The 25,453-nt window shown below is 43.9% G+C and overlaps 2 protein-coding genes across 7 annotated transcripts in view; both read left to right on the forward strand.

Annotated features, from left to right (window-relative positions):
• Window positions 1-4,868, forward strand: part of EFCAB3 (EF-hand calcium binding domain 3) — a 108,615-nt gene extending 103,747 nt beyond the window's left edge. For all 3 annotated transcript variants that reach the window (XM_043584903.1, XM_043584905.1, XM_043584906.1), the window contains 2 exons: window positions 1,536-1,658; window positions 4,394-4,868. In XM_043584903.1, the coding sequence (XP_043440838.1) occupies window positions 1,536-1,658; window positions 4,394-4,720 (450 nt within the window). In that variant the 3' untranslated portion in view covers window positions 4,721-4,868. The remainder of the gene's footprint in view (window positions 1-1,535; window positions 1,659-4,393) is intronic.
• A 4,288-nt stretch (window positions 4,869-9,156) lies between these two features.
• Window positions 9,157-21,338, forward strand: METTL2A (methyltransferase 2A, methylcytidine). 4 transcript variants are annotated; one of them, XM_043584909.1, is made up of 9 exons: window positions 9,157-9,309; window positions 9,517-9,608; window positions 11,323-11,678; window positions 12,728-12,777; window positions 13,114-13,174; window positions 15,120-15,259; window positions 17,059-17,165; window positions 19,170-19,235; window positions 20,048-21,338. In XM_043584909.1, exons 1-9 carry the CDS (start codon window positions 9,200-9,202, stop codon window positions 20,200-20,202), a joined length of 1,137 nt encoding a protein of 378 aa, XP_043440844.1. In that variant the 5' UTR covers window positions 9,157-9,199; the 3' UTR covers window positions 20,203-21,338. The 4 variants fall into 4 exon arrangements, with proteins under 4 accessions (XP_043440844.1, XP_043440842.1, XP_043440845.1 ...); XM_043584907.1 differs by lacking the exon at window positions 20,048-21,338 and adding an exon at window positions 19,366-20,041 and having other exon boundaries at window positions 9,167-9,309; XM_043584910.1 differs by having other exon boundaries at window positions 9,184-9,309; window positions 9,517-9,618.
• Window positions 21,339-25,453: the final 4,115 nt, after the last annotated feature.

A 25,453-nucleotide genomic window follows, 5' to 3' on the forward strand; every position in this document is an offset into this window, starting at 1 on the left:
CTCATCTTACAAAAAACTCTTATCTGTTAAGGAAGAGAGACATGGAACTAAAGCTTAATATAGAATCAGAATCTAGAAAAAAGTTGTTTCCGGACATGGGGAACTTGAGCACATTAGTAGCCAGGAGGAAGAGCCCTTAGAGCTATGGTTCTCAATCTTGGCTGCACAACGGAATCACCAAGGAGAGCTTTTAACAGCCCTGTGCCCAGGCCACAACCCTAACCAATTAAATCAGATCTCGGGATGGGGCTTAAGCTTCAGCATTTTTTTAAAGTTCCAACATGCAGCCAAAGCTGACAACCACTGCCCGAGGCAGAGAAACTGAAGTTGTAGGAGAGGGGCAAGACTGGTTATGCCATTTGTGGAGCCCAGTGCAAAATGGAAATGTGGAGCCCCCTTTTCCAAAAATCACTAAGAATTTAAAGACAGCAACAGGAGAACAGTAAACCAAACTCAGGGCCCTTCTAAGTACGTGGTCCTGTGTGATTGTACAGATCACACACCCACGAAGCCAGCTCTGGAACAAGGGAAATTGAAGGAAAATGGCCCAGGGAGCAAATAAATATTCAGGAAAAACTCACATCGAAGAGGCAAAGAGGAAAAATCAGGCTACAAGATGGAGAAATCCTAAGGTGGAAAGAAGAGTGAAAAGAATGTATATTAGGCAGCCCTGGAGAGACAAGATCGGTAGCTGAGGGAGTGTGCAGACCTGGTTTCCCAGCAGCCACTAAGAGGACTGCTCTGAGGGCTGTAAGAGAGTTAACGGCAAATGAAGAAAAGTAATGGCAGGCGGTACAACGGGCCTGAATGAGACTGGGTAATACACGTCCTCAAAGAAATCAATGAGCATATTTACGTGATTTCTGCCAGCATTGTTCAGCAGCCCAGGAGCAGGGAAAATGGATGGCTGGCTCCCCATGGGAAGTTTGGAAGTACTGTAGGTTGTCATCTGTGGAGGGCACCATCTTCATTTTCAGAGCTTGGTGATGGCTTGGGAAATTTGGTGAAAGTAGAGTTGGCTCCTCTCTACCTTCCATATCCATTCCACACATAAGCCATCTCTTCTTGTTTTAATGTTTATTTATTTATTTATTTTTGAGAGAGAGAGAGAGAGAGAGAGAGCACGTGTGTGTGTGTGAGCGAGGGGCAGAGAGAGAGAGGGAGACAGAGAATCCAAGCAGGCTCTGCGCTCAGCACAGAGCCCCATGCGGGGTTCGAACTCACTCAGTGTGAGATCATGACGTGAGGTGAAATCAAGAGTCAGGCGCTTAACCAACTGAGCCACCCCGGCGCCCCATCTTCTGGTCTATACTTCTGAGTAGGCTTCATCATTATGAAAGAAAATTTGCTAAATGCTCATTTACACGTGGCACCATACCATGTAGCCCAAAACAACTGACAAGTGGCTTAGCAATTACCTTCTGTACCATACACAAACCCCTTCATAATGCAATGTATTTCTCCTTATTATGTCTATGTTGTATAATTCAACCCAAAAGATATCACTAACCTTCTTTTTTTAAATGTGTATAAAGGCAGCAAATATAAAGCCTATTGACCCCGTCTCAGGCTGTCCTACTGACATCCTGGCCATTGACCAAATGCTCAAAAAGAAGCAGAATTGGACAGTGACTGATGCGGCAGCTATTAAACAGCCCGTGAGTATTCACTGTTGGCACCTTCTCAGAAATCACTGATGAGAATATTTTCCATTTCAATACTACAACCATAAACCCCAACGTTATTTTTTCTGCTCCGTGTCTTTAAAACAAGACAAGCTCATTTCTCACTTTTACCCATGGCAATGACGCTTCTTGCTCTGTAATCAAGTGGATTCAAATATTAACTGTTACAATTCATCCTGCTAATCACCCATGGAACCATACCCAGCATCGCTTCTGGGACATTCATTTGTTTCATGCTGGAAATAGCATCTAGGTAAGGCAGCCAGCTGTCACAGTGAGGGGGGTGTACTGAGGGAACCATGATGAGTGAAAGCATCTCGACTACAGCAGCTAGGAGGATAGTTCAAGAGCACTTGCCAGGTGCCAAGCACGGTGCTATATAGGTGCTCCACAAGTACTCTACGGGTACTAATTCATTTACTGATCACAACAGTGCTTCCAGATAGGTGCTGTTATGGTTCTTTGTCATTTTAGAGATAAGCACAGAGAGGTTCACTTGTCTAAAGGCAGAAGGAATAGGGGAATAGAGCCAGAATTAGAAACATGAGCCGTGTGGCTCTGGAATCCACATTTTTAACCATAATTCTGTGCTCCCTGACTACCTTTGTGCCGTGACATCTTAGCAGCTTTTATACTCCACAGAGACAAACTGGGGTATATGTATTTCATGCCGCCTTTTTTCTGCACGTGACACTAATGATCAAGGTCTCCTGGATGGTTTCCACTTCCTTGGCCTTTACAGTACTGCATCTTGCAGCTCTGTGTCCCTTCCTCCCGCTTTTCTTTCCTGAATGTTCATCCCTTCAGTCTTGATGGTTCTTCGTTTTCCTACTGCTCTTCCCATTATAGGCACTCGTCCGGTCATTTGTTCAGTAAATATTTATATATTATTAACAAAGTTCTAGGTTTACGGGATACCACGGGGGAGGAAAAAACAGAGTTCCTGCCCTCCGTGAGCTTGGAGGGAGGGTGAGAAGGAAATAAACAGTAGTAATACATGGGGATAAGTGAAACAACAGGTGAGGTCGGCACTGGACGCCACAAGAACACGCAGGAGTGGGCTCCCGACCTCTGTCTCATCATGGCACATACTCATGCTGGAATAAATGGAGGCTCCTTATAGCCGGAGGCCTCCAACCCAGAGTACCGGCTGCCCCAAGGGCTAAGGAGCTTGAGGAAGGCAGTCAATTGGCATACCTGTAAACCAGTCACAACAGAACTTTGGGGATCTCTGCGTTAAGTGAAGGAAAAGCCAGGACAAACATTCTTTGCACTATCTCAATCTACCCTTCTTGTTTCAGCTGCCACCTACACACAGATACCTCTTAAGTCTGTCTCTAGCCTAGACTTCTTTCCAGTACTTTCACCGTAGCTCATTGGCTGCCTGATGAACATTTTTACCTCACTGTCTCAGCCTATCTAACTCTACCAGTCCAAACCAAACTCGTCATCTGCATCAAAATGGCTCTTCCTTGGGGATTCCGTATGTCAGCTGCTGATATCACCCTCTACCCAGTCAATGAAACTAGAAGGCCAGGAGTCACCCTTAATTTGTGAATTGTCCTCACTCCTCACACCCACCTACAACCAAATCTGGCTACTCTTGTTCTCCTGAAAATTTTTCAAATCTGTCTCCTTCATCCCATCCTATCACTACTGCCTTCCCTAGGCCCTCATTAGGTCTTGCCTGGACCCCCCAACCTCCTATCCCTACCTCACAGCTGCTCCCCTCCACCCACTCTCCACACAGCTGCTCATGATCTAACATAAAGATCCAGCTCTGCCCCTGTCCTGCTTAAGAATGAATGCTTCCCTCTCAACGATGGCATGAGTTTTCAACTCTACTTTCTGCTCCACACTCTGAGAGACTTACCTCCCTTCCGTCAGAAACAGGTGGTAATTGTGGTACCTGACTGGCTCAGTCGGTGGAGTGTGCCACTCTTGATCTCAGGGTTTAAGTTTGAGCCCCATATTAGGTGGAGAAATTACTAGGGAGGGGAGGGGAGGGGAGGGGAGGGAAGGGAAGGGAAGGGAAGGGAAGGGAAGGGAAGGGAAGGGAAGGGAAGGGAAGGGAAGGGAAGGGAAGGGAAGGGAAGGGTGGCTCACTACAGCATGATTTTCACTAGGAAAGGGCTCTCCCAACCTCCCTGAGATCAAGTCTAAGGGCCAGTACAGCACAGTGCTTTGCCTGCCTCATCTCCTTCACTCCTTCCCTCCCACTTTCAAAACCTGACACTTTAGCGACACCAACGTGCCTGTGCCTCTACCAATTCCAGAGGCCTTTGTTCCTTTGTTTCTGCTATCTCCTGTCCCTGAAACTCCTTCCCATCACCAGTGACTCTCTCAGTCTGGCCAAACCCTTGAGGAACTACTCAGCATCTCTCCCTCCCCGTCCTAAGCTGGATTGAGTGCCATCCTTGGCACTCCTATTATATCCAGAGCCTGTCTCCATCCCCCATTTCCTCCTTGTTTTAGTCTATTGTGTTTTTAATATTCTCATAACATTTCTTCTCTCATTATTCCCAAATCATACATTTGGATTGTCCATCAACTCCTAACTTGCGTGTCCTCAAAAGGTCCTACCAACGTGGAAACTCAGTGATGTTCAACCAGCCTGGGAATGTAACTCTTAGGATATCTAGAATTGTGGTCCATAAGTCAAAGATATGGTAAGGTAACTACTGCCAACTTCTGCTCTCTCACTGCAGGTGAAGAGAGCTATAGATACCTATAACTTGGGAATTGCCCTGGAGCACCGGAAAGACATGCTAAACCTCTGGCAGAAGATCCGAGGGGATTTGATTGGAATAGACACTAAAAATGAGTCCTTTTATGATACCTTTTCTACTTACACATGGTCCTGGAATGTTTGCCAAGAATTACTTTCACCAAAGGACTTAAGGTTATATGATGCCTACATGAATAGGCATACCTTCCACAACTCTGTATTCTCTTCTTCCTCGGATATCAGTGAATGTGACACAGACACAGGAAGAAAACGAAAACGGAAAGGTTTCAAAGGCTTTCGACGATGAGATTTCTACATTTTCTAAACAGCTCACTGCAAACTACTTTTTCATAGTTATCAAAATTGTGGTTTCTTGCTTTTGTCTCGTACATTCTTAGCAGCTGGAAATGTTGACATCTTTTGAATTCTGACCAGTAAAAAAGTTTAAGTCATAATGTGGTTTCCCTTTCCTAGTTCTTACCTAGTAAATAGAGGTCATGTGGTTTTTTTCCCCAGCAAACAACTGCACTCTGCTGCCCCCACCTGGCTCAAAACGGCCTGGGCAGGAGGAGAAAACCTGAGATGTGCACTTACCTTAAGGGCCCCTGTGAGCCCCTACGGGCTCTCCCTGTAACGTGCCTCTTAGCTTATGTGACTGTAAGTGGCACTAGGTTTTTGATTATTTGTAAAAGAGGCCAAAGACAGCAGATGACAATGATCCTTCAGTTCCAGGGAATAATATCACCATCTCCCAGGGAATCTTGATTAAATTTGGGTGTTCCTAAGGCTCCTTAGCCACACATCTTCAGGCTGATCTCTTGGATACCTTTTAAAAAGGGATGCTGCTTTCAGGGCATCTGGGTGGCTCAGTCGGTTAAGCACCTGACTTCGGCTCAGGTCATGATCTCACGGTTCTTGGGTTCAAGCAGCACGTCGGGCTCTGTGCTGACAGCTCAGTGCCTAGAGCCTGCTTCAGATTCTCTGCCTCCCTCTCTCTCTGCCCCTCCTCTGCTTATGCTCTGTCTCTCTCTCTGAGAAATAAATAAACATAAAAAAAATTTTTTTAAAGTTTATCTCATCCATTACACTTGTTCTTTAATGCATTTAATAAAGATGCACATATGTAACTATATTACACATTTGGTAGTTATAATTTTTATGGTGGAAAACTACACACAAAATTTACTATTTTAATCACATTTCGGTGTATATCATCCATTACATTATTTTTTCCTGTTAGAAAAAGGAAAAAACATGTTTCACATTGATGGGGACAGTGGCTTATAATATAAAATCATAACATGCCAGAAAAAAGCAATGAAAATAGTGAAGTCTCCTAGAACTATTTCATGAAACAGTCTTGAAGTAAATTTGTGTTACCTTGAAGAGTCAAAACTGTCTAAATATATTTGCCATTCTTTACAATGTTATGATGTTGAGAAAAAGAAGCTTATTGACAAGTGGCCATGTTTCTTACCTGAAGAATAAGATTTATGGTTTGACAGATTTTTTTCTTTTTTTGGTATGGCTATGACCGTAATAGGCAATCTAAGAGATGTAATTTGGATGCCAAAATTAGAATTCCTGAAATATTTTCTTGGATCAATGAGATAACAGGAAAGAATATTTTAAAGCATATCTGTCCTGGAAAATCTAAAATGTACAGTAACACAGTCTTTCTATCAAATTGTCGCATACTGTAGTGACAGTATAACCTGGCATCTTGTCAGTATAGCAATAGGTACTCGGCCATTCATTCAAAAATTATTTTTTTAATGTTTATTTTTGAGAGAGCATGTGCAAACAAGGGGGGAGGGGCAGAGAGAGAGAGGGACAGAGGATCTGAAACAAGTGCTGTGCTGACAGCAGAGAGCCTGACGCGGGGCTTGAACTCACCAACAGTGAGATCATGAGCCGAAGTCGGATTCTTAACTGACAGGCACCCATTGTTCAACATTTATTGAGTTGCATACTATGTGTTGGACCTTGTTCTAGGACCTGGATATAACAGTGAACAAACAGATAAAATGCCCTGACCTCACGGCTTAGTAATCCAGCTAATTATAACCACTGACTCACTACTTCCACTTCTAGACATTATTCCTAAAGAAATAATCATGAATATACAAAATGATTTAGTTACAGGGATGTGTATCGTGTTGGATTTTAAAGTTGCCTAAACGTCCAGTAAGTCACGGTACAGTTCTATAAATTAAAATGATGTTAGAAAAGACCATTCAAACAAAAGAATGATATTACAATCAGGTTATAAAATAGGCTACAACTGCTCAGAGCCATGAGAAGGCTGTATGGGATTGTTCTAGAACCTAATTATGATTGTAGTTGCACAAATATAGATTTTTATGAAAACTTATCAAATGGTACACTTAAAATGGGTGAATTTAATTATATGTAAACTATACCTCAATGAAGTTGTAAAATAAGAGGGCATAAAGCAGTTCTGAAACTATTGTAATTTAAAAGTTACTTCTATAAATACATAAGAAAAAAAAAAAGACTGGAAGGTATACACCAGTGTTGTTTTTTTTAAAACCAAAGTATTTAATGGGTTAAATTAAGGATGGAATGGGGTAGTTTCTTTTTTTCTTTTGTCTAAATGTTCTACAATAAACATATTTATTTTGCAATAAGAAAAAAAAACACAAAAGGCTGTTTAAATTTGTTAAATGGGCTTATTCAATTATCTAGGCCTGCTACATGTTCTGTGAAACTTTAAGGAGAGCAAATCAGGACACCAGGGTCCCTTCCCCCACTTTCAGTTCCAGAGCACATGCTTACACAGACCGGAATTTCCACTGACTGGAACTTAAAGAAAAGCATGAAATAATTACCCACGTCCCAGGTTGACACCCAAGGCAATGATCCAGACTGAGAGTTGTTAACCTTTCCAGGCTTTGAACCCATGCCACCCAGCTAGAAGAGCTCTTCCAGCTCACCAGCAGAGGGACCCTTAACTCCCCTGAAAAGTTTTGCTTGCTGAAGATACAGTCCAGCGTGAAGTCTGGTAGCACAGAGGACTCAGAGTCACGTCTTCCAAATTTCTGCAGAAAAATAACTTCAGGTGCTTCAAAAGATGGAGAAACATGAGTTGTACAGGTCAACCAAAGATAATTGTACGAAAATTCAGGATACTTTTCTCCCATTTCACCAAAAGGGCCCAAGTTGTTTGCCATTTTAAATGACTAGTTATGGGAATTAATATAGTAAGTGACTTCCAGTGAAAACAGAGTGAGCTCCCTGCAAGAAACTCTGCAGTGAGAATGTTGATTAGGAGCATGAATAGCTTTTGGTGTGGGGAGAAAAACGAGTGTAGAAGAGACAACAAGATGCCAAGAATACATATAAATCAACCACTATGTCAAACAACTGGCCTCGAGAAACTATAAAAATCCTCGTCACTTGTTTTTTGGAGAGGAGGTCTTGTTCAAAATGTTTCAAAAGACCATGAGAATGGCAAAAGTGTTTTCAAATAAAGTACAAATTCTCTACTCTCTTATCTTTTCAATTCACTCACATATTTTTCTTTGTGATTAAGGAGGATTTAGGGCCCGTTCCAGTTTCTTGTCTGAGAAAGATACAGAACCTCTCATAGCTCCCTTCAGTTTTGCGTATGGAAAGAATCTGCAATGGAGGAAACAACTGGGTACCAGTGTGCTGAGTCTAGTAATGCACCATCTAAGTAACTAATTAACCCTTTCCTTATCTTCTTCCAGATGGTAATCATTACTCTCCTGGAACCCTTCTCAACTAACCTTGGGCAGACAGCATGCTTTCTTTTGAGAATCAGTTTGTAGTAATTATCAAAATAGAAATGGAAGGCTGAAAATGTATGAACATAACAAACTATGTGTGTTTGCATTACAACCCTGATTGTGTGAATAAGCTCGGATATGGATAATTCCAAAAAGTATGTGGTTACAAAAAATTTTTTAACTTGTCCTTGGATGGATATTCCATTTGATTAAACAGATAAACCTTGTGCTCTCAGAATTCATTTCATATCCTCCTCCCAGAAAAATCGTGTTGTTTTTTTTTTTCATAGCTTTTCACACTACAAAAAGCTGACGATGGAAGCTGGAAAACTGCCAGATTTCCTCGGCCAGCTTGCTACCTTCCTCAAATTCTTCTGACCATAAGCTCCATGGGACTAGCTACCTTTAATTCTCAAAGTGATTTTTCCTGTCTTAAAACTTGAAGGAGGGGTGCCTGGGTGGCTCAGTCATTTAAGCGTGAGACTCTTGATTTCTCCTCAGGTCATGATCTCGCAGTTCAGGAGATCAAGCCCCCCATCAGTCTCTGCACTGACACTGCGGAGCCTGCTTGGGATTCTCTATCTCCCTCTGCCCCTCCCCCATTCTCTCTCTCTCTCTCTCAAAATAAATAAACATTTTTAAAATTTTTGAGGGAAACGGGGGAACCTGCTAGAGGACCCCAGCATAGAGAGGAGGCTCAAGCTTAATTAATGTCTCCCACTTTCTTGCGGGCCTGCAAGACCACTAGGGCCTCCTGGCAAGAGATGGGGAGTAGGAAACCCACTCCGAGAAGACATTCTGCCAGAGTACGCCCCGCCCCATTCCCCAACCCCATCCCCAACTCAGGCCCCGCCCCAGTGGGCGGAGCTCGAGCACCAACCTCCACAGGGGACTGCCGCGCCCCGCCCTGCCCTGGTCCTTTCCCGCCCAGACTCCGCGACTTCCGGAAGGGGGCGTGGCTCCGCAGGAAGTTTTCTCTTTACGGAAAAGTAAGCATATCCGGCTCCGGTGTCATGGCTGGTCCCTACGCCGAGTGCGCGCCCGCTGCCGTCGGCCAGAAGAGGCAGCAGTTTGGGAGCCGGTTCCTGAGCGATCCGGCGCGCGTCTTCCACCATAATGCCTGGTAACCGCCCTGCCCCTCGCCTGGCCTGCGGCCCGCCCTCTGGCCCGCCGCCCCGGGCGCTGCGAGAAGCCCCTGACCGCCGGCCACGAGTCCCGCTGCCCTGCTTGAGGCGCTCTCCTCCCGTGGGAGAGGCGCTCCGGGGCCAGCGACTCACCCTGCCCGCGGCTGGAACGTGAGGCCTCTAAGCTGCCCGTTTGATTTTCCCAGGGACAATGTTGAGTGGTCGGAAGAGCAGGCCGCGGCGGCGGAGAGGAAAGTCCGGGAGAACAGCACCCAGCGAGTGTGCCAGGAGAAGCAAGGTGCGCCCAGGTGGGCCCTCGGTGGTATCTGCAGCCAGTGTACTGCTGAACGCACTGTCCACGAGAGGCAGAGAATCGAGACCGCCAAGAGCCTTTGTTACAGGACTGATACCGAACTCGGGGGTAGAACGGGAGGGGGGGGTGGGGTTAGGACGGAAAAGGGCGTCACCCTAAAATCTTGTTAGAGCAAACAGGGAGTTTTGTTTTGGGCTTTATTTGAGAGTAAGTGTATCTTGATATTTTCTAGCGATTAAGTTTTAGTTACGTTGTCTAGACCCATGTTAATGTGACTCGCCTTCGTCAACCGTGTGGTCACGTGATTGGCTTAGAGTCTGTGCTTTCTCTATGTGATTGCACTTTTACTGAGGAAATGTGATTGAAGCTAGATTCTAGTGATCTGATTTCCAATGTTGTTGGGGGAGGAAGCCAATGACTGGTGAATGTGTCTTTTCTTCGCTGTGAGGATTTAAGGCTTCTGCCGAGGAGAGCTGGGTGAAGCAGAGTGTAGATAAGTCTGGCCAAAGAAAAAGAGGCCCCTTCTGGAGAGGTGGATGATTTCACTGCAGAATATCTCTGGGTACTAAAACTAGTACTGATTGGGCCTTTTTCCTAAAAGACAATTGAAAGTAGGACTAGAAACTGAGAGGGTAGCAATCCCACAGTTCAGTGTAACAATTAGAAGATTCCAGTTGCAAAATACTCACTTTACATGCTTTGACAGAGACTAGATCAATGCAGGTTAGAGTTGAAAGGGATTTTGAAAATCATGTAGTCCAATATCCTCTTTTTACAGTTAAAGAAACTTGGACCACAGGACATTAAGTGCCTTTCCCAGAGGTAAGCAGTTAGTTAGTAGTAGCAAGGGTGGAACTAAAATCCAATTTCTTAGATTTGTATTCATTTCTACTACACTAGTCAAGGTCTGGCAAAGAACCAAAAACTGAAGCCTTAAAAAAAAAAAAAAGAAAGAAAGAAAAAGAAAACAAAACTCAAGTCTAACACTGCCTTGATCACCTTAGACTACAGCGTAAACAGTCTACCCTTCTCGAGTCTCTCCTGTCCTCCATCATCAAAACTCTTCTCATCTGAAGACATTTTTCTCTCTTGTCCGCATTTCTCCTTTCCTTTTAGCCTTGTTTCTATTTTTTAGTATCTTGTGGTATTACTGAGTTCATTTCTTAGCTCCACACTCTATGAAGAGCCACAGACGGGAGTGTATTTTAAGAAGAGCTGCATGTATCATAACCATTGAGTTTACATGGGGAATAACTGAAGAACCTGGGACGTTTCACTTGTAAAAGAGAAAATTTAGAGGTGGAAATAACAGCCCTTAAATGCAAAAGAGTTGTTCTGTATGGCCCTAAGAAGTAGTAGAACTTTAAAAAAAGAAGAAGAAATGAAATAGGACTTTTTGATCAAAAGACACATTTTTTGCTTAATGTGAGAATTTTCTAGTAGTTAAGAGCCACCCAAAGATGTGGGTGGAGGATTGGTAGTAAGTTCGCTGGCAGAAGCTGGACTCCCTAGAAGGACAGGATGCAGAGGGAGTTCAGGTTCATGGTAGGACTAAAAGATTTCCAGCTCTGAGACAATGGCTCTGCTTGAGGATACTTTTAGTATAAAATGACATCAATGAGACAGAATGGTATATGACATTAGGGACAAATAAAATCCTGAGAGATGGTTTTTTAAACTCTTCCCTTAATGTTCACAGTTGATTATGAAATAAATGCCCACAAATATTGGAATGACTTCTACAAAATCCACGAAAACGGGTTTTTCAAGGATAGACACTGGCTTTTTACCGAATTCCCAGAGCTGGCACCAGGCCAAAGCCAAGATCACTTGGAGGATTTGCCCTCCGACAACAAGAGGAGTGAAGTACCTGAATGTAGGACCAGTGAGGATGGACCTGGTTTAAAAATAGAACAGCACAAGTGTTCTTCAAATAGTCTTGAACATGAAACACAGACAGCTCCTGTGGAAGAAAATGTAACTCAGAAATTCAATCACCTGGAAATCTGTGCTGATGAGTTCCCTGGATCCTCAGCCACCTACCGAATACTTGAGGTAACCCCCCTTTATTGTCCTGATAATGGGGTTAATGAGGCTGTCGTACACGTGGGTGGCCTAGGGAGGCTGACCACAAAAGTGGTGAAGAAGGTGCCTAGACTTGACTCCTATATTGGCCTAGAAACACCTCCTTTTTTTTTTTTTTTAAGCTAACGTTATGTACTAAATTCAGACCAGATATTTGGTGGTTGTAGCACACAGATACATCACCTGGGGTGCTACTTGGGAACATCGTACTGCCCTGAACGTTGTAGCATCGTGCTGTACCTACCACTTAGAAAAGGGTCCCGAGTCACAAGACAAAGTCTTTTACTTCTCTTGTAATACAGTTAGAACATGGAGGGGTTAGTTGGGAGGGTGCCTGCTTCTCCGGCATGGGAGAATTCTTGTCTTCCTAGTTGGGGTGGTGTGGCTGAGGCCAGACGGTGACTATACACTCCCCCAGAAGCAGATTACCCTAGGGTTGAGTATACTTCCTGCATGACCTTGTCAGTAGTCCCTTACCCTCCCCAGGCGGAACGGGACCTCTGCCTCTCTGTCTGCCTCATAGTTACGAGGATTGCATACATTGAAGTAACGTATGTAAAATGGCTTAGAATCGTCTCTGGCAAGTAGTGAGTCCTTAGTATATGGTTGTTTTTATTATTACCACACCCAGACTAATCTTATTTGTGGTCCCCTTTTCATAAATTTTTCAGCTTAGTCAATTAGAAACATTTTTTCCAGTAATGATATAGTGCAGTTCAGTAAGAAAATATTTCATCTATAGGACTGTTTGCTAAAACTGAAAAAGTAAAAGCAATCTATGCCCTTTTTTCCATACCAACTCCCTTCTGCTGTTGAAAGCCCATGCTTTCAAAGTCTTCTATGGCTGCCTCTTTTAGACTTTCTGAGGTCAAGGTCAGGGAACGGCATGGGTATTATTTAGCTCTGGTCACCACACCTTCCCTAATGGAGTTAGGAGGCAAGATTATTGATTATTTATCTAGCTCCAGGAATTAATTTTTTGGAAAATCCTGTAACTAAAAGTTCATTTCTGTCTGCAGGTTGGTTGTGGTGTGGGAAACACAGTCTTTCCGATTTTACAAACTAACAAGTAAGTGTGTTTAAAGTTTAACTGTGTGACCGCACAGAGGAGAAAGGGCTGTGTTGTTTCTCAGAACTTACTGCAGCAAACTGGCAACAGTGGTTATTGGGCACCATGGGTGACGGGAGATCGGATTTATGGTCTGGATTTTTTTTTTTTTAATGGTCTTGATTTAATTTGATTTCCAAGTTATCTTTGTCATCAGGAAAATTAGTAAGATTCAGAACGTGTTCCATTGTTAATATGTGGTGTCTTTGATATTTTAACCTCTGCTACACAGGAAAGAGAACAGACACAATTCACTTTATAGTCTTAATTGTTCTACTGTTTTTCTGCCCATTTCAGTGATCCAGGACTCTTTGTTTACTGTTGTGATTTTTCTTCCACAGCTATAGAACTGGTCCAGGTGAGTGTAATTGCTCCTATCCATCATTTTCACTGGTTAGAGGGGAAAACGCCTTCTAAAAGTCAGGGTCTCTAGCAATGTTTTTAATTCTTGTGTTTTTTTAAGTTTTTATTTATTTTTTAGAGAGGGAGGGAGGGAGGGAAAGAATCCCAAGCAGGCTCCGCACCAGCAGTATGGAGCCCAGTGTGCGGCTCGAACTCACAAGCCATGAGCCAAAGTCAAACATTTAACCCACTGAGCCACCCAGGTGCCCCTCTTATTTCTTATTCTTATGTGGTCCGAAAGTAAGAGATTTACAGGCAGCATTAGCGGAAAAAACTAAACATGAATACAGAACCTCTCACTGGCCAGCTGTGGAACTTTGGGCCTGTCTCCTGACCTCTCCAAACTTTCCTTTTAAGGATTGAAATGAGAAGACTGTTTCTAGTCAGAATTCTTTGAATTATAAGTCACAGAAACATCTAGACAAACTCAGCCAGTGAAAGAAAGAGAAGGTCATGCAACCCAAGGACGTAAAGTGTACCCAGGACTGTAACTGAGCCCTAAAAAGGTGGCAGATACCAAGGCGAGTTGACTAGCCAGTGAGATGGCACCACCCTCTCCTCCTCCTATCACAGTACCTCCCTCAAGTTCATGGTTTCCTATCAATCATAGCTCAGTGCCCATTTGTCCTTTGTTTGTTCTCTGTTTACAGACCAACTTTCTGTAATAGGTTTTTCCTGGTTTTACATATGATCCTGACATGCTCACCCTTACCAGTCCACCCTGTTCAGGGTTCTCAGAGCCTCACCACAATGACTTGTCCTGATTCCAAAGTCCCCAGGAATAGTCTGATTGACCCAGCCCAGCTGATAATCTACTTGCCCTGTTTGAATTAGCGGGGGCCAATGAGGAATAAAGTCACATTTTTGGAGAAGAGATATGGAAAGGGAAATTACCCTAATGTGTCTGTTACAATCATGTCTAATGCTTGTAGCAGAGGAGCTCCAGAATTGGTAGTTGTACCTTTCTGGAGTTACTTTCATGGATCCAGACCAGGTGAATATTGAGGCTTATCTTTAGTTAGTTTGGGGTTTTTTTTAGTTAATTTTATGGTAATAAAATATAAAGTTAAATTTTCCACATCTAGAGACATAGGTTTTCCTGGAGAATTCTGTGGTCTATGTGATATGGTATAGTTGAGTTGGGAGTTGTTTTAAATCCTGCTCTTAAATGTTTAAATGTCTGTATGTTTTATCTCTCTCCTGATGGGGGTTTTATTTTTCCTTATGGCCACTTACCTTCCTGGTGATTTTCCAGTCTTCAAATCTAACTCTGCATCAGAGTAAAGAATAAAAGTAGAGGAATGAAGAACTCTAGTTTTAAAAGTACCGGTTAAGGGCACCTCGGGCCGGCTCAGTCAGTGGAGCATGCAACTCTTGATCTCGGGTTGCAAGTTTGAGCCCCATGTTGGGTGCAGACATTACTTAAAACAAAAATCTTTTTTTAAGTTTATTTATTTATTTTCAGAGAGAGAGAGAAAGCACGAGGTAGGTAGGGGCAGAGAGAGAATCCCAAGAATCCCAAGCGGCACTCTCAGTGCAGAGCCCAATGTGGGGCTTGAAGACACGATCTCTGAGATCATGACCTGAGCCAGAATCGGACACTCAACCGACGGAGCCACCCAGATGCCCCAAAACTAAAATCTTTTAGAAATAAATAAACAAAAGTACCAGTTGGATTCCACAAGCTCCTCTCTGGAATCGTTCAAGAATCTTAACCTTTGAGTAAGATTGCGTGCCTTCGTGATTAGACCGATAACCCTCAGTGGGCAGTAGCTGCGGTTACACTTAAAGCAAGATAAGATTTCCTTGAGGCCGTGTGAATGTGTGTGTGCGCGCGCGTCTGTGTGTGTGAGAGAGAGAGAGAACCTTTTCTAACCTGTGTGTCTCTCAACTGTCTGCAGACAAATTCAGCATATGATCCCTGCCGGTGTTTTGCCTTTGTTCACGATCTGTGTGATGAAGATCAGAGTTACCCAGTGCCCACGAGGAGTCTTGATATCATCATCCTCATATTTGTTCTTTCTGCAGTTGTGCCAGACAAGTAAGTTGGAGGTCCTTTCACCAGCAGTGTAACAAAAACAAAGCGTTCGTCAAAGTTGGGCCCTGAGTAAGAAGGATCCTCTGATAGGCAGGGAAAAGCCACTCTGTCAAAGTGTTACGAGTGTCTCATCCCTTTTCCTAGATTTGCAAGTTCCCAACTTCTCTTTCAGCCTCTAAACCTCTGCCTGTTGACTGCAGTGATTGGTCATCGTTCTGGTTTAACATCCCTAAGGAATGGGAGAGTAGTGGCTGTGTTTTTTTAATTTTTCTTTTAAGTAATCTCTGCACCCAGCGTGGAGCTCGATCCCAAAACCCCAAGACCAAGAGCCACACACTGTACCCACTAAGCTAGCCAGTCACCCCTCATTGGCCTTTTTAAATGCTTGCAGTAAACCAAGCTTATTAACAACACAGAATTTATGGTGAACCTTAACTCAGGTGTTCCTTTATGCTTAAGTTCTTTGGAAAACTGCAGTTACAAGAGAATTCCATAAAATAAAGTTTAGATGAAAGGAAAGTCAGTTGCTGAACTCTAAAAGCTTCTTAGGGACGCCTGGGTGGCTCAGTTGGCTAAGCATCAACTCTTGATTTCAGTTCATGTCATGACCTAAGGGTCATGAGATCGAGCTTGAGAGGCTCCTTGCTCGGCATGGAGCCTGCTTCAGATTCTCTCCCTGTACTCCACCCCCACCCCCACCCATGCTCACATGCACTCTTCTCTCCCTTAAAAAAAAAAACAAAAAAAAACTTCTTAGACATGGGCAACCAGCTGTCCTGATGAAGTACTATCCTCAGGAAGCAGCATCAGCCAAAGACCCAGAGGAGTGATTGATTTTCTCTAGCTCCCATTTCCTTTAGGATGGCACTGAGTCATCTGACCTGACACGACATTGTGATTGTGGATAAAGGCAGATGCAGGACAGCCCAAAAGCCAGGCATGCTTCTAAACATTAATAACTGCAGAAGTTCAGGGGCACCTGGCTGGCTCATTCAGTAGAGCATGTGACCCAATCTCAGGGTCATGAGCTCAAGCCCCACATTGAGGGTAGAGTTTACTAGATAGATTTTTTTTTAAAACGGCAGAAGTTTAACTGCTATAGACTTAAAAACTGACATGGACTGAAACAAAACATTAGAATTAAAATTCATTATTCAGTTATTTAAATAGACTGTGTAGCACTTATACTTCTGAGGTTAGCACAGCCGAAACCCCCACGAGGACTGTGTATGGAAAGTGCAGTCAGAATGGAAAGCTCTCTGCCGAGGTGCTCATTTGCATGCTGACTCACCCTGTAAATTGCAAGTTCTTAGGGTTTGATCTTCAACAAATGGAAAGACACAGTCTCTGCGCACAAAGAGCTCGGGCCTGGGGGGGCAGGCAGAGGAGTCCACCGACTAGTAGTCCTCACTGCAGGTTTTCAGTGTGGCGCCCAGAGAGGCACAGGCGCACAGGCCAGGGGCGGCTTCCCTGGGAAGTAATCGCAGGAGTGGGCAGTGAGCCAGATGCAGAGTATGTAACTTGGCCCATGGTCGAACTCTCCAGCAGAAGCAGGTTGTCCTCGGGCCTCTTCATACTGAAGGGACTGGGTCGAAGCCACAGTTGTGAGCAGACCACAGAAGGCACATCAGAAGCTCAGACACGCGCTCCTGTTCTCATCTGAAGGGAGAGCAGAGGAGCTAAGATTTCAGGGGCCATGTGTCAGCAGGGTTACGAAGTCCACTGGCTCTTCCAGACGTGCTACAAGGAGAAGGGACCCTGTCCTTAAGGAGACCTGATCTTCCTTCTCTGTTGCCCCACAGGATGCAGAAGGCTATCAACAGGCTGAGCAGGCTTCTGAAGCCCGGAGGGATGATGCTTCTGCGAGATTATGGCCGCCACGACATGGCTCAGCTTCGATTTAAAAAAGGTATCGTGGGAGTACCTGGGGGGTTCAGTCAGTTAAGTGTCCAACTTCGGCTCAAGTCGTGATGGCGCAGTTAGTGAGTTCAAGCCCTGCGATGGGCCCTGAGCAGACAGCTCAGCCTGGAGCCTGCTTTGGATTCTGTGTCTCTCTCTCTCTGTGCCCCTCCCCCACTTGTACTCTATCCCTGTCTCTCAAAAATAAATGAACATTAAAAAAATTTTTTTTAATAACTAAAAAATAAAAAAGGTATCATGGGGGCACCTGCGGGGTTCAGTCAGTTAAGCGTCCAACTTAAAAGTTCAGGTCATGATCTCATGGTTCATGAGTTCGAGCCCTGCATTGGGCTCTCTGCTGTCAGCACGGAGCTTGCTTGGGATTCTGTCTCTCCCTCTGTCTGCACCCCCCCCCAAATAAATAAATAAACTTTAAAAATAAAATAAAATAAAACATATTTTGCTACTGTAAGCAAAACAACAGATTGGCCATCCGAATAGATGTATAAATCCGTGAAATCGATTAGAAACCTAGAGTTACAGCTCCAATATGAAGTCATTTAATACATGACAGAGGTGGTATGTTTTTGAAGATTGTGTGATCTAGGTATTGGGCAAATCTGTAAAACCAAGACCGCTGCATTTAGAAGAGCTAGTTTTAGAAAAGACATTTGATTACATGAATAATTTTAAACAAAATGTGGCCAAAGGTACCATTAAAACAGTTTAAAGACCGATAATTTCGGTGCATAGAACAGATAAAGACTGCATTATTATCTGTGCTCTTCGGGGACTGTTGGTACGTTGATAGGGAAAAGATCAGCAACCCACCCAAAACACAGGGAAGAAAATTTTAGACTTGATTCCCAGAAGAACATATCCAAATGACCAAAAACAAACTTGAGGGTAACAAAAATTAGGATGAGATGACCACTTCTTTAATCTGCCAACTCACGAAAAGAGCTATGCTTCTCCATTAATGGTTTTTGTTTTTGCTTTAAGATTTTTTTTTTTTTTTGAAGGAGAGAGACAGAATGTGAGTGGGAGAGGGGCAGAGAGAGAGGGAGGCACAGAATCCAAAGCAGGCTCCAGGCTCTGAGCTGTCAGCACAGAGCCCGATGTGGGACTTGAGCTCACAAGCCGTTAGATTATGACCTGAGCCAAAGCAGGGTGCTTAACCGACTGAGCCACCCAGGCGCCCACTGGGTTTTTTGAGCACACTGGGGCTGTTGACTCAGTCTAACAGTCCTTTCGGGAATTCCTCAAGAACTAGCATGTAATACATATGTAAGCAAAATCTCGAAAACCAAGTGAATGCCTCCGGAGAGGGGAATCTTGTGCCTGCCGCGTGGGGTAGATCCCTTACTGTTGGTCTTGGAGGGGTTTCCGTTCTGCATTCCCAGATGAGAAGAGCAGTGTACAGACAAGTATTTTAAAGTTGACCCCACATGTAAGAGTAGCTGGAGAGAAATAAGCAGAAGTGAAGCAAGTAAGATCATATTGGCATTCAGAAGGTACAGAGGGGCACCAGGTTGGTAAATTGACGTTAGGTCAGAGGGCTTGGCAGCTGAAGGGAGAGCGTCCGTAACCAAAACAGCGTATGTCTTGTACTTGTGAGCGAGTGTGGGCAGGTGGACAGACATGGGAAATGGTTATGGTGTCTATCTCAAGTTTCCTTTCCTCAGACTCAGCTATGGTCCTTGGCTTTTATTTGTTTACTTTTGTTTTACAAAGAGTATGTGGTATTTATGTAGTCAAGGAGGGGGGAAAACACCTTCCAACACGAAACAACTCTATAACAGAAGGCTGAGGTTCACATGTGTGACGTAACACTGCATTTCAATCACTCCCCTTGGGGTCCTCTTCTCCGAAGATTCCTGCAACGTGCCCAGAGCAACCAAGAAGGGATTCTGTTCTCTGCCCAAGAAATGGTATCACGATGTACATTTGATTGGCAGTGAAATTCAAGGAAGTGCTTTAAAGTCTCTCTGATGTTTATCACATCGCTCCACAGGTCAGTGTCTGTCTGAAAATTTCTACGTGAGAGGCGATGGTACTAGAGTTTACTTCTTCACACAAGGTATGGAAATGCTCATCTTTCTTCATGCTAACAGCCCCCCAAACACCAGATCAAATGTTGCTTGATACAGTCTCGGAAGTAAAACTGTCATGCCCCTTCTGCCTTTTGAAGACATTTCCTGCCTTTCCAGGCCACCTGAACGGTTCACTGTTCTCCACACAGGCTCCACTTACAGGAGCCTTCAGTCCTCTGCTTTGCTCCTCAACTGTCTGCGCTTCCTCCCTGTGGCTTTGTCCCAGATGGGAAACCTGCCCCTTCGGCAAGACCCCAGTGCAGCTGGTTTTGCCCTGTAAGCCCGGTTGTCCTGTAGGTGCGCCAGAATTAGGCTGTGCTCCCCGTGCCCCGGCTCCCAGGTGTAATCCAGAATTGCCCTCCTCTGCGGCTTGCCCTGCCTCGGGGTTCCTCCCCCACCAGTGCCATCCTTGGGCCCTTTATTGTGCCACATACTTCTTTGAGCTGTTGGTTAAAATATAGTGGAAACTCTGCTAAAAAAGTGGCTTTGACATTACGTGCATAGAGATTTTGCGTATAACCTGAAGGTGTCCATAAAGCCCTTGAAAATTCTTTCCTGTCAGCTCTAAGGCTCTCCCTCTGGATTCCAAGGGGCCCTTGCCAGAAGGTTTGGCTTCCCCCATTTAAACATGAACTTAATATTACCAAGCTGCTCCTACACTTCTAAATAAACAGCCCTGCTGAAGCCACTTGTAATACATAAATAAAAACAGTCTCGTGGAGCCCCATTTAATACAGGAAGTAGTGGACCATGTTTTTTCTTTAGCGGAAAATATGTAAACATCTCTTTTCCGAACCAGATGAGCTGGATACACTTTTCACTACGGCTGGACTGGAAAAGGTTCAGAACCTGGTGGATCGCCGATTGCAAGTGAACCGAGGGAAACAGCTGACCATGTACCGAGTCTGGATTCAGTGCAAATACCGCAAGCCTCTTCTGTCCAGCGCTGGCTGAGTGGCACCTGCTCCTGACGCGTGAGCTCATTGGAGCTTTTTAAAAAGAACATTCACAAGTGGTGTCTTGTCGATGTGGGAAAGTCCAAGGATTCAGACTTGAACCTTAAACCAAGAAAAAATTGCTTTTTATCAAGATTCTAATAATTGTGCTTCCAATTTGGGAAGCCCTTTAATATGTACTTTCCTAAGTTTTTTCTTACTTTGAGATATCAAAGAATCTTTCTTGCCATTTTGTAATTTATCATAACTAAAATTTCATGGGAATCGTGAATTCAAAAGGCGTCAAGAATTTATTTCCATGTGGAAGTATTATACGTGATAAAGTGTCATCTGACTGTGAGTTGCATTAAATTATTTCGGAGTTCAAATATCTGGACTAGGCAGTTGATATATACGGTGAATAAAGGTCTCGTTCAGCGAGAAGCACGTCAAGAAGAATCCTCTTTCTTTGGATATTTTCCTGACTCAAAAATACTGCCTTAGGGGCACCTGTGTGGCTCAGTTAAGCGTCTGACTTCGGCTGAGGTCATGATCTCTCAGTTCACGAGTTCAAGCCCCACATCAGGCTCTGTGCTGACTGCTCAGAGCCTAGAGCCTGCTTCAGATTCTGTGTCTCCCTCTCTCTCTGACCCTCCCCCACTGGCGCTCTGTCTCCCTCCCTCCCTCCCCCCCCTCAAAAATAAACAATTAAAAAAAATTACTGCTTTAAAGAGAATCAAAACATGTCCTTGTTATGTGTTTATTAGTCATGGTCTCCACTTAACTCTAGTTCTGTGGAATTTTAGACACTGTTCCCCCTCTAAGTAACCTATTTCTCAAACAGTAAAACGATCTAAACTTTTCTTGGATGTAAATTTTAAAAAATAAATAAGTAATGGGAAAAAAAGATCTTGACATTTAGCAAACTTGTCTCGTTTTTTTTATTGTGCCCTTAACTGTTTGACACAAAAGGAATTGAGAGAACTTTATTTTAGCCACATGACTGTACAACTGAAAATGATCATCATCAGTATTGCTTTTTTTATGTTCTGCTTTTTTTCAGTTACCACTCCTACATGTTTCCCTCTTGGTGGTTCATAAGTTATACAATGTATTCTTAATTTTTACCAAATAAAGAATTTTCAGTTCTTCCTATGTTTTGCATGTTCAACTCAAATATTCCCATAATTGCTTTTTATCATTGTATTACATGTGGAAATGTGATAAGAAACAAGCAATTTTTTTTTATTTCAAACGTAAAAAAAAAGTACCAATTACCAAGAATATTGCAAGAGTAGTCCATTTTCTTTTCAGAATAGTTTTTAAGAATAGGTTGCAAGGTGATGTCCCAACTCTCCTGCATATTTTCATGTATAATTCCTATAACTAAAGACATTCTTTTTTTTTTTTTTTCCAACGTTTATTTATTTTTGGGACAGAGAGAGACAGAGCATGAACGGGGGAGGGGCAGAGAGAGAGGGAGACACAGAATTGGAAACAGGCTCCAGGCTCTGAGCCATCAGCCCAGAGCCTGACGCGGGGCTCAAACTCACGGACCGCGAGATCGTGACCTGGCTGAAGTCGGACGCTCAACCGACTGCGCCACCCAGGCGCCCCAAGACATTCTATCACCAAATAAATCCATCAGAAGTAGAAATCTGAAAACATCCACAGATAACCACGTTTTCCCAATGGTCCCAATAACCTATCACCAGAAAAAAAAGTTGCATTTAGTAGTCATATCTCGGTCCCCTATACTCTGAACAACCCAGGCGTGTTTCAGTGGCCTTGACATTTGAAGATCACAGGCTATCTTGCAGACTGTCCCTCGTTTGGGTCCGTCGATGCTTTCTCATGATTTGGTTCAAGTGACATTTCTGGCAGGAACACTGAGTGATGCTGTGCTCTTCCCATTACATTCTATCAGGGAATCGATTTTGAATTACCCTGTTATTGGTAATGTTAACCTTGAACACTTCATTGAGGTGGTATCTGCTGTTTTTCTCCACTGAAAAGTTACTAATAAGCATTTCATAGGGTAATGCTTTGAAATCGGGAAAATTACCCATTCCTCATCAATCTTTACCCTCCATTTGGCATCTGTGTTCCAATTTCTTGGCTGAATTACTATGATGGTAGCCTGTGAGTGTCTCCTAACCCTACCATTTTTTCTCCATATATTGGTTCTGTAAGGAAAGCTTTTTTTTCCTATTCATTTACTTCTCTTAATCTGGATTCAGATTTCTGTTTTATTTAGTGATTATTACATCTACTGTCATTGGTGCTCCTGTTACCCCAGATTTGGCCAGTGGGAGCCTCTTCAAATGCTTCTGTGATCTTGTGACTGTCCCCACGATTCTCAGAGCACTTCAAGCACAAGTTGTTCCAAGCTTATTTTACAGTTTCTCTGCCCCAGTCTGAATCCAGCATTTCCCCCCAAAAGGTGCTGGTTTCTTTTAGTGCAGAAAGGTATTTAGAAACCAAGCTGAGTGTGCTCATTGCTCCTGGTATGTGCCCCTGAGTGGATGGAGCGCCAAGATATTTGCATGTAGGTACACACACACATACTTGCATCTGTATTTTTATACTACTGCATATTGAAAACCATCAGTTCTGGGGCGCCTGCGTGGCTCAGACAGTTGAGCATCTGACTCTGGCTCAGGTCATGATCTCGCGGGTGACGGGTTTGGGCCCCGCATCGGGCTCTGTGCTGACAGCTCAGAGCCTGGAGCCTGCTTCAGATTCTGTGTCTCCCTCTCTGCCCCTTCCCTGCTCACGCTCTGTCTCTGTCTCTGTCTCTGTCTCTGTCTCAAATATAAACGAACATTAAAAAAAAAAAAAAGAAAGAAAGAAAACTATCAGTTCAGATCACTGCCTTTGGTACCGATCCAACACAAGATTTATTCTAGTTTTTATTCTTCTCTGTACTTTAGTTTCCTTTTGCAATAATCCCAAACTCCTGTGGTCCTCAATATATTCTGCCCTCATATATTCTGACACCCACACCAAGTCACTATTGCCACAGCTCCCCGCCTCACACAGAGGCCCTGCCAGGGTCCAGCACCCCACCACCACCACCCCTCCGCCCTTGCACTAACCTCCACCTTGCTTGGCTTCATCTTTAAAGGGTAAGAGAAAGGGAACTTCCCATCTCTTCCATTGCACTGAATGTATTTAAAACTGGAAAAGGCTGAGTCACTGGAATGGTATTTCACTTATCTTTTGGGATGAGGAACAGATATATTAAATGATCCACTAAAACCTTCCTTTGGCATTTCTGAGGCATTTCCAAGCAACCAGAAGAGTTTTGATTCCATCTTTGGGGCACTTGACTTGGGCTTTGGGCTTTAGGTGTAAAAAAAGAGCCTCTTTCTGCCCGCTGCTACCTTTTCTTCTCAGTCATCTGCTACACTCTGTTCCCTTGCCCTCTGACTTTTTATCTGTCAGCCTTAAACTCTACAGGAACTTTGTGTAATTTTCTAGCCTTGGAATCACTAATACTGGGCAGAGAACAGTTAAACACGGTCAGGGTAGATTAAAGTAGGACTTTGGTGCCGCTCAAAAACACACAGACTGGACTGTGTCTGACTGCCAACAGTATCTCTTGATATTCTCTTTTACATTTATTTATTTAATTGAAGTATAGTCAACACACAACGTTCCATTAATGTCAGATGTACAGCATAGTGATTCAACAACCCTCTGTATTATGCTGTGCTCACCACGAGTGGAGCTACTATCTGTCATCATACAACACTATTACGGTACCATTGACTGTGTTCCCAATGCTGTACCTTTCATCCCCTGACTTATTCATTCCATAGCTGGAAGCCTGTACCTCCCACTCCCCTTCCCCCGTTTTGTTCATCCCATCCCCCAACCCGCTTCCCCTCTGGCAACCACCAGTTTGTGCTTTGTATTTTCGAGTCTGATCTCTTGATAGTCTTGATGCAAGAAAAGTGCTGCGTTGGCTGGGAAGGTAGCTCCACGTGTGAAACTGCTCAGGAAGTTGTGTGGTTTAGATTCAAGTCTAATGGAGAAGTTTCTGAAACTGACTGATCTGCCTGAGTAGCAGTTAATTAGGCGGAGGAGATAGATTCAATATTGCTTGGAAAATGAGTAACGGTTTGAGAAAGGTGGGTGCACTGGGACTACAGTGGGAGTGAAGCCATGTTCATGTGGGTGGCGTCCAGGGTCAGGTGACACCTGGAGTGCATGGGTTCTTATGCTGTGAACCCATTCATCATCAAAGATTCATCCCCTGGTTTATATACTTCACTGGAGCCTGGCCTCTGCTAATGCCGTCAAACCTGTGCTTTGCAATGGTTCCACTACCTGCCTTCGTGTAAGTTCCCACTCCCTGGGGCTCTGGTTGGAAAAGTAGGGCCTGGGACGCCTGGGTGGCTCAGTCAGTTAAGTGTCTGACTTCATCTCAGGTCATGATCTCACGGTTCATAGGTTCAAGCCCCTCTTCGAGCCCTGTGCTGGAGCCTGCTTCAGATTCTGTGTTTCCCTCTCTGTCTGTCCCTCCCCCGACTCGTGCTCTGTCTGTCTCTCTCAAAAATAAATAAACATTTTTTTAATTAAAAAAAAAAAAAGAAAATCAGAACCCTGGAGACTTACCAGGAAAATGAAAACACAACGTATTAAGACATTCTACTTTCCTCGGGTTGATCCCTATCTTTGCCTAAAGATGTTACTTTAGTAATCGTGGGGAGTCGTATGTAGCTTAAACGATGAACTCAGGACAAACAGCTTCTTTCACTCCGTTCACAAAGGTCTGTTCTTTGGTTTGTGGCTTCTGCTGCTATTTTCAGAGCCCGCTGCATCGATGCGTTGCAGGCTTTTATATGCTTCTGAATGTGTGCAGGTGTGCAGGTTGTGCGGGTTGATTTGGGAACCTTGGTTAGGAGGTGGAAGGAGCATTAATGGTAAGTTTCACAGGTAAAAAATACTGAAATGGTGCACTATGGCCCCCTCCCTTTATTTCAGTGAATTTCTAGGTTCAAGATTGGACATCGCCTCACCTGCAATCCATGGAACACAGTGCATGACCAAGTTACCGAGCAAACAGCCACAGTTGGATTCCATGCTCCAGTGGGGGGACCCCGAGACACAGTAGCCAGTATCCTCGACAAAGGCTCAAGCTTGGCATCTTCACCCTGAGGCGAGCCCCCAAACTGCATTCATTCCTTCATTCCCCACCTTCCTTTCTCTGAGTTTGGATTTCTCCATTGAAACTTAAAATATCCTCAGAAGGAGCCGTACCT

Source organism: Prionailurus bengalensis, chromosome E1 (genome assembly GCF_016509475.1).
Source record: "Prionailurus bengalensis isolate Pbe53 chromosome E1, Fcat_Pben_1.1_paternal_pri, whole genome shotgun sequence".
Classification (NCBI taxonomy): Eukaryota; Metazoa; Chordata; class Mammalia; order Carnivora; family Felidae; genus Prionailurus; species Prionailurus bengalensis.

Coding starts and splice junctions, on each gene's coding strand:
- METTL2A (XM_043584907.1), top strand. CDS start 9,200: ATGGCTGGTCCCTACGCCGAGTGCGCGCCCGCTGCCGTCGGCCAGAAG. Junction 11,679..12,727: donor CCACCTACCGAATACTTGAG/GTAACCCCCCTT, acceptor TTCTGTCTGCAG/GTTGGTTGTGGTGTGGGAAA. Junction 13,175..15,119: donor CAGCTATAGAACTGGTCCAG/GTGAGTGTAATT, acceptor AACTGTCTGCAG/ACAAATTCAGCATATGATCC.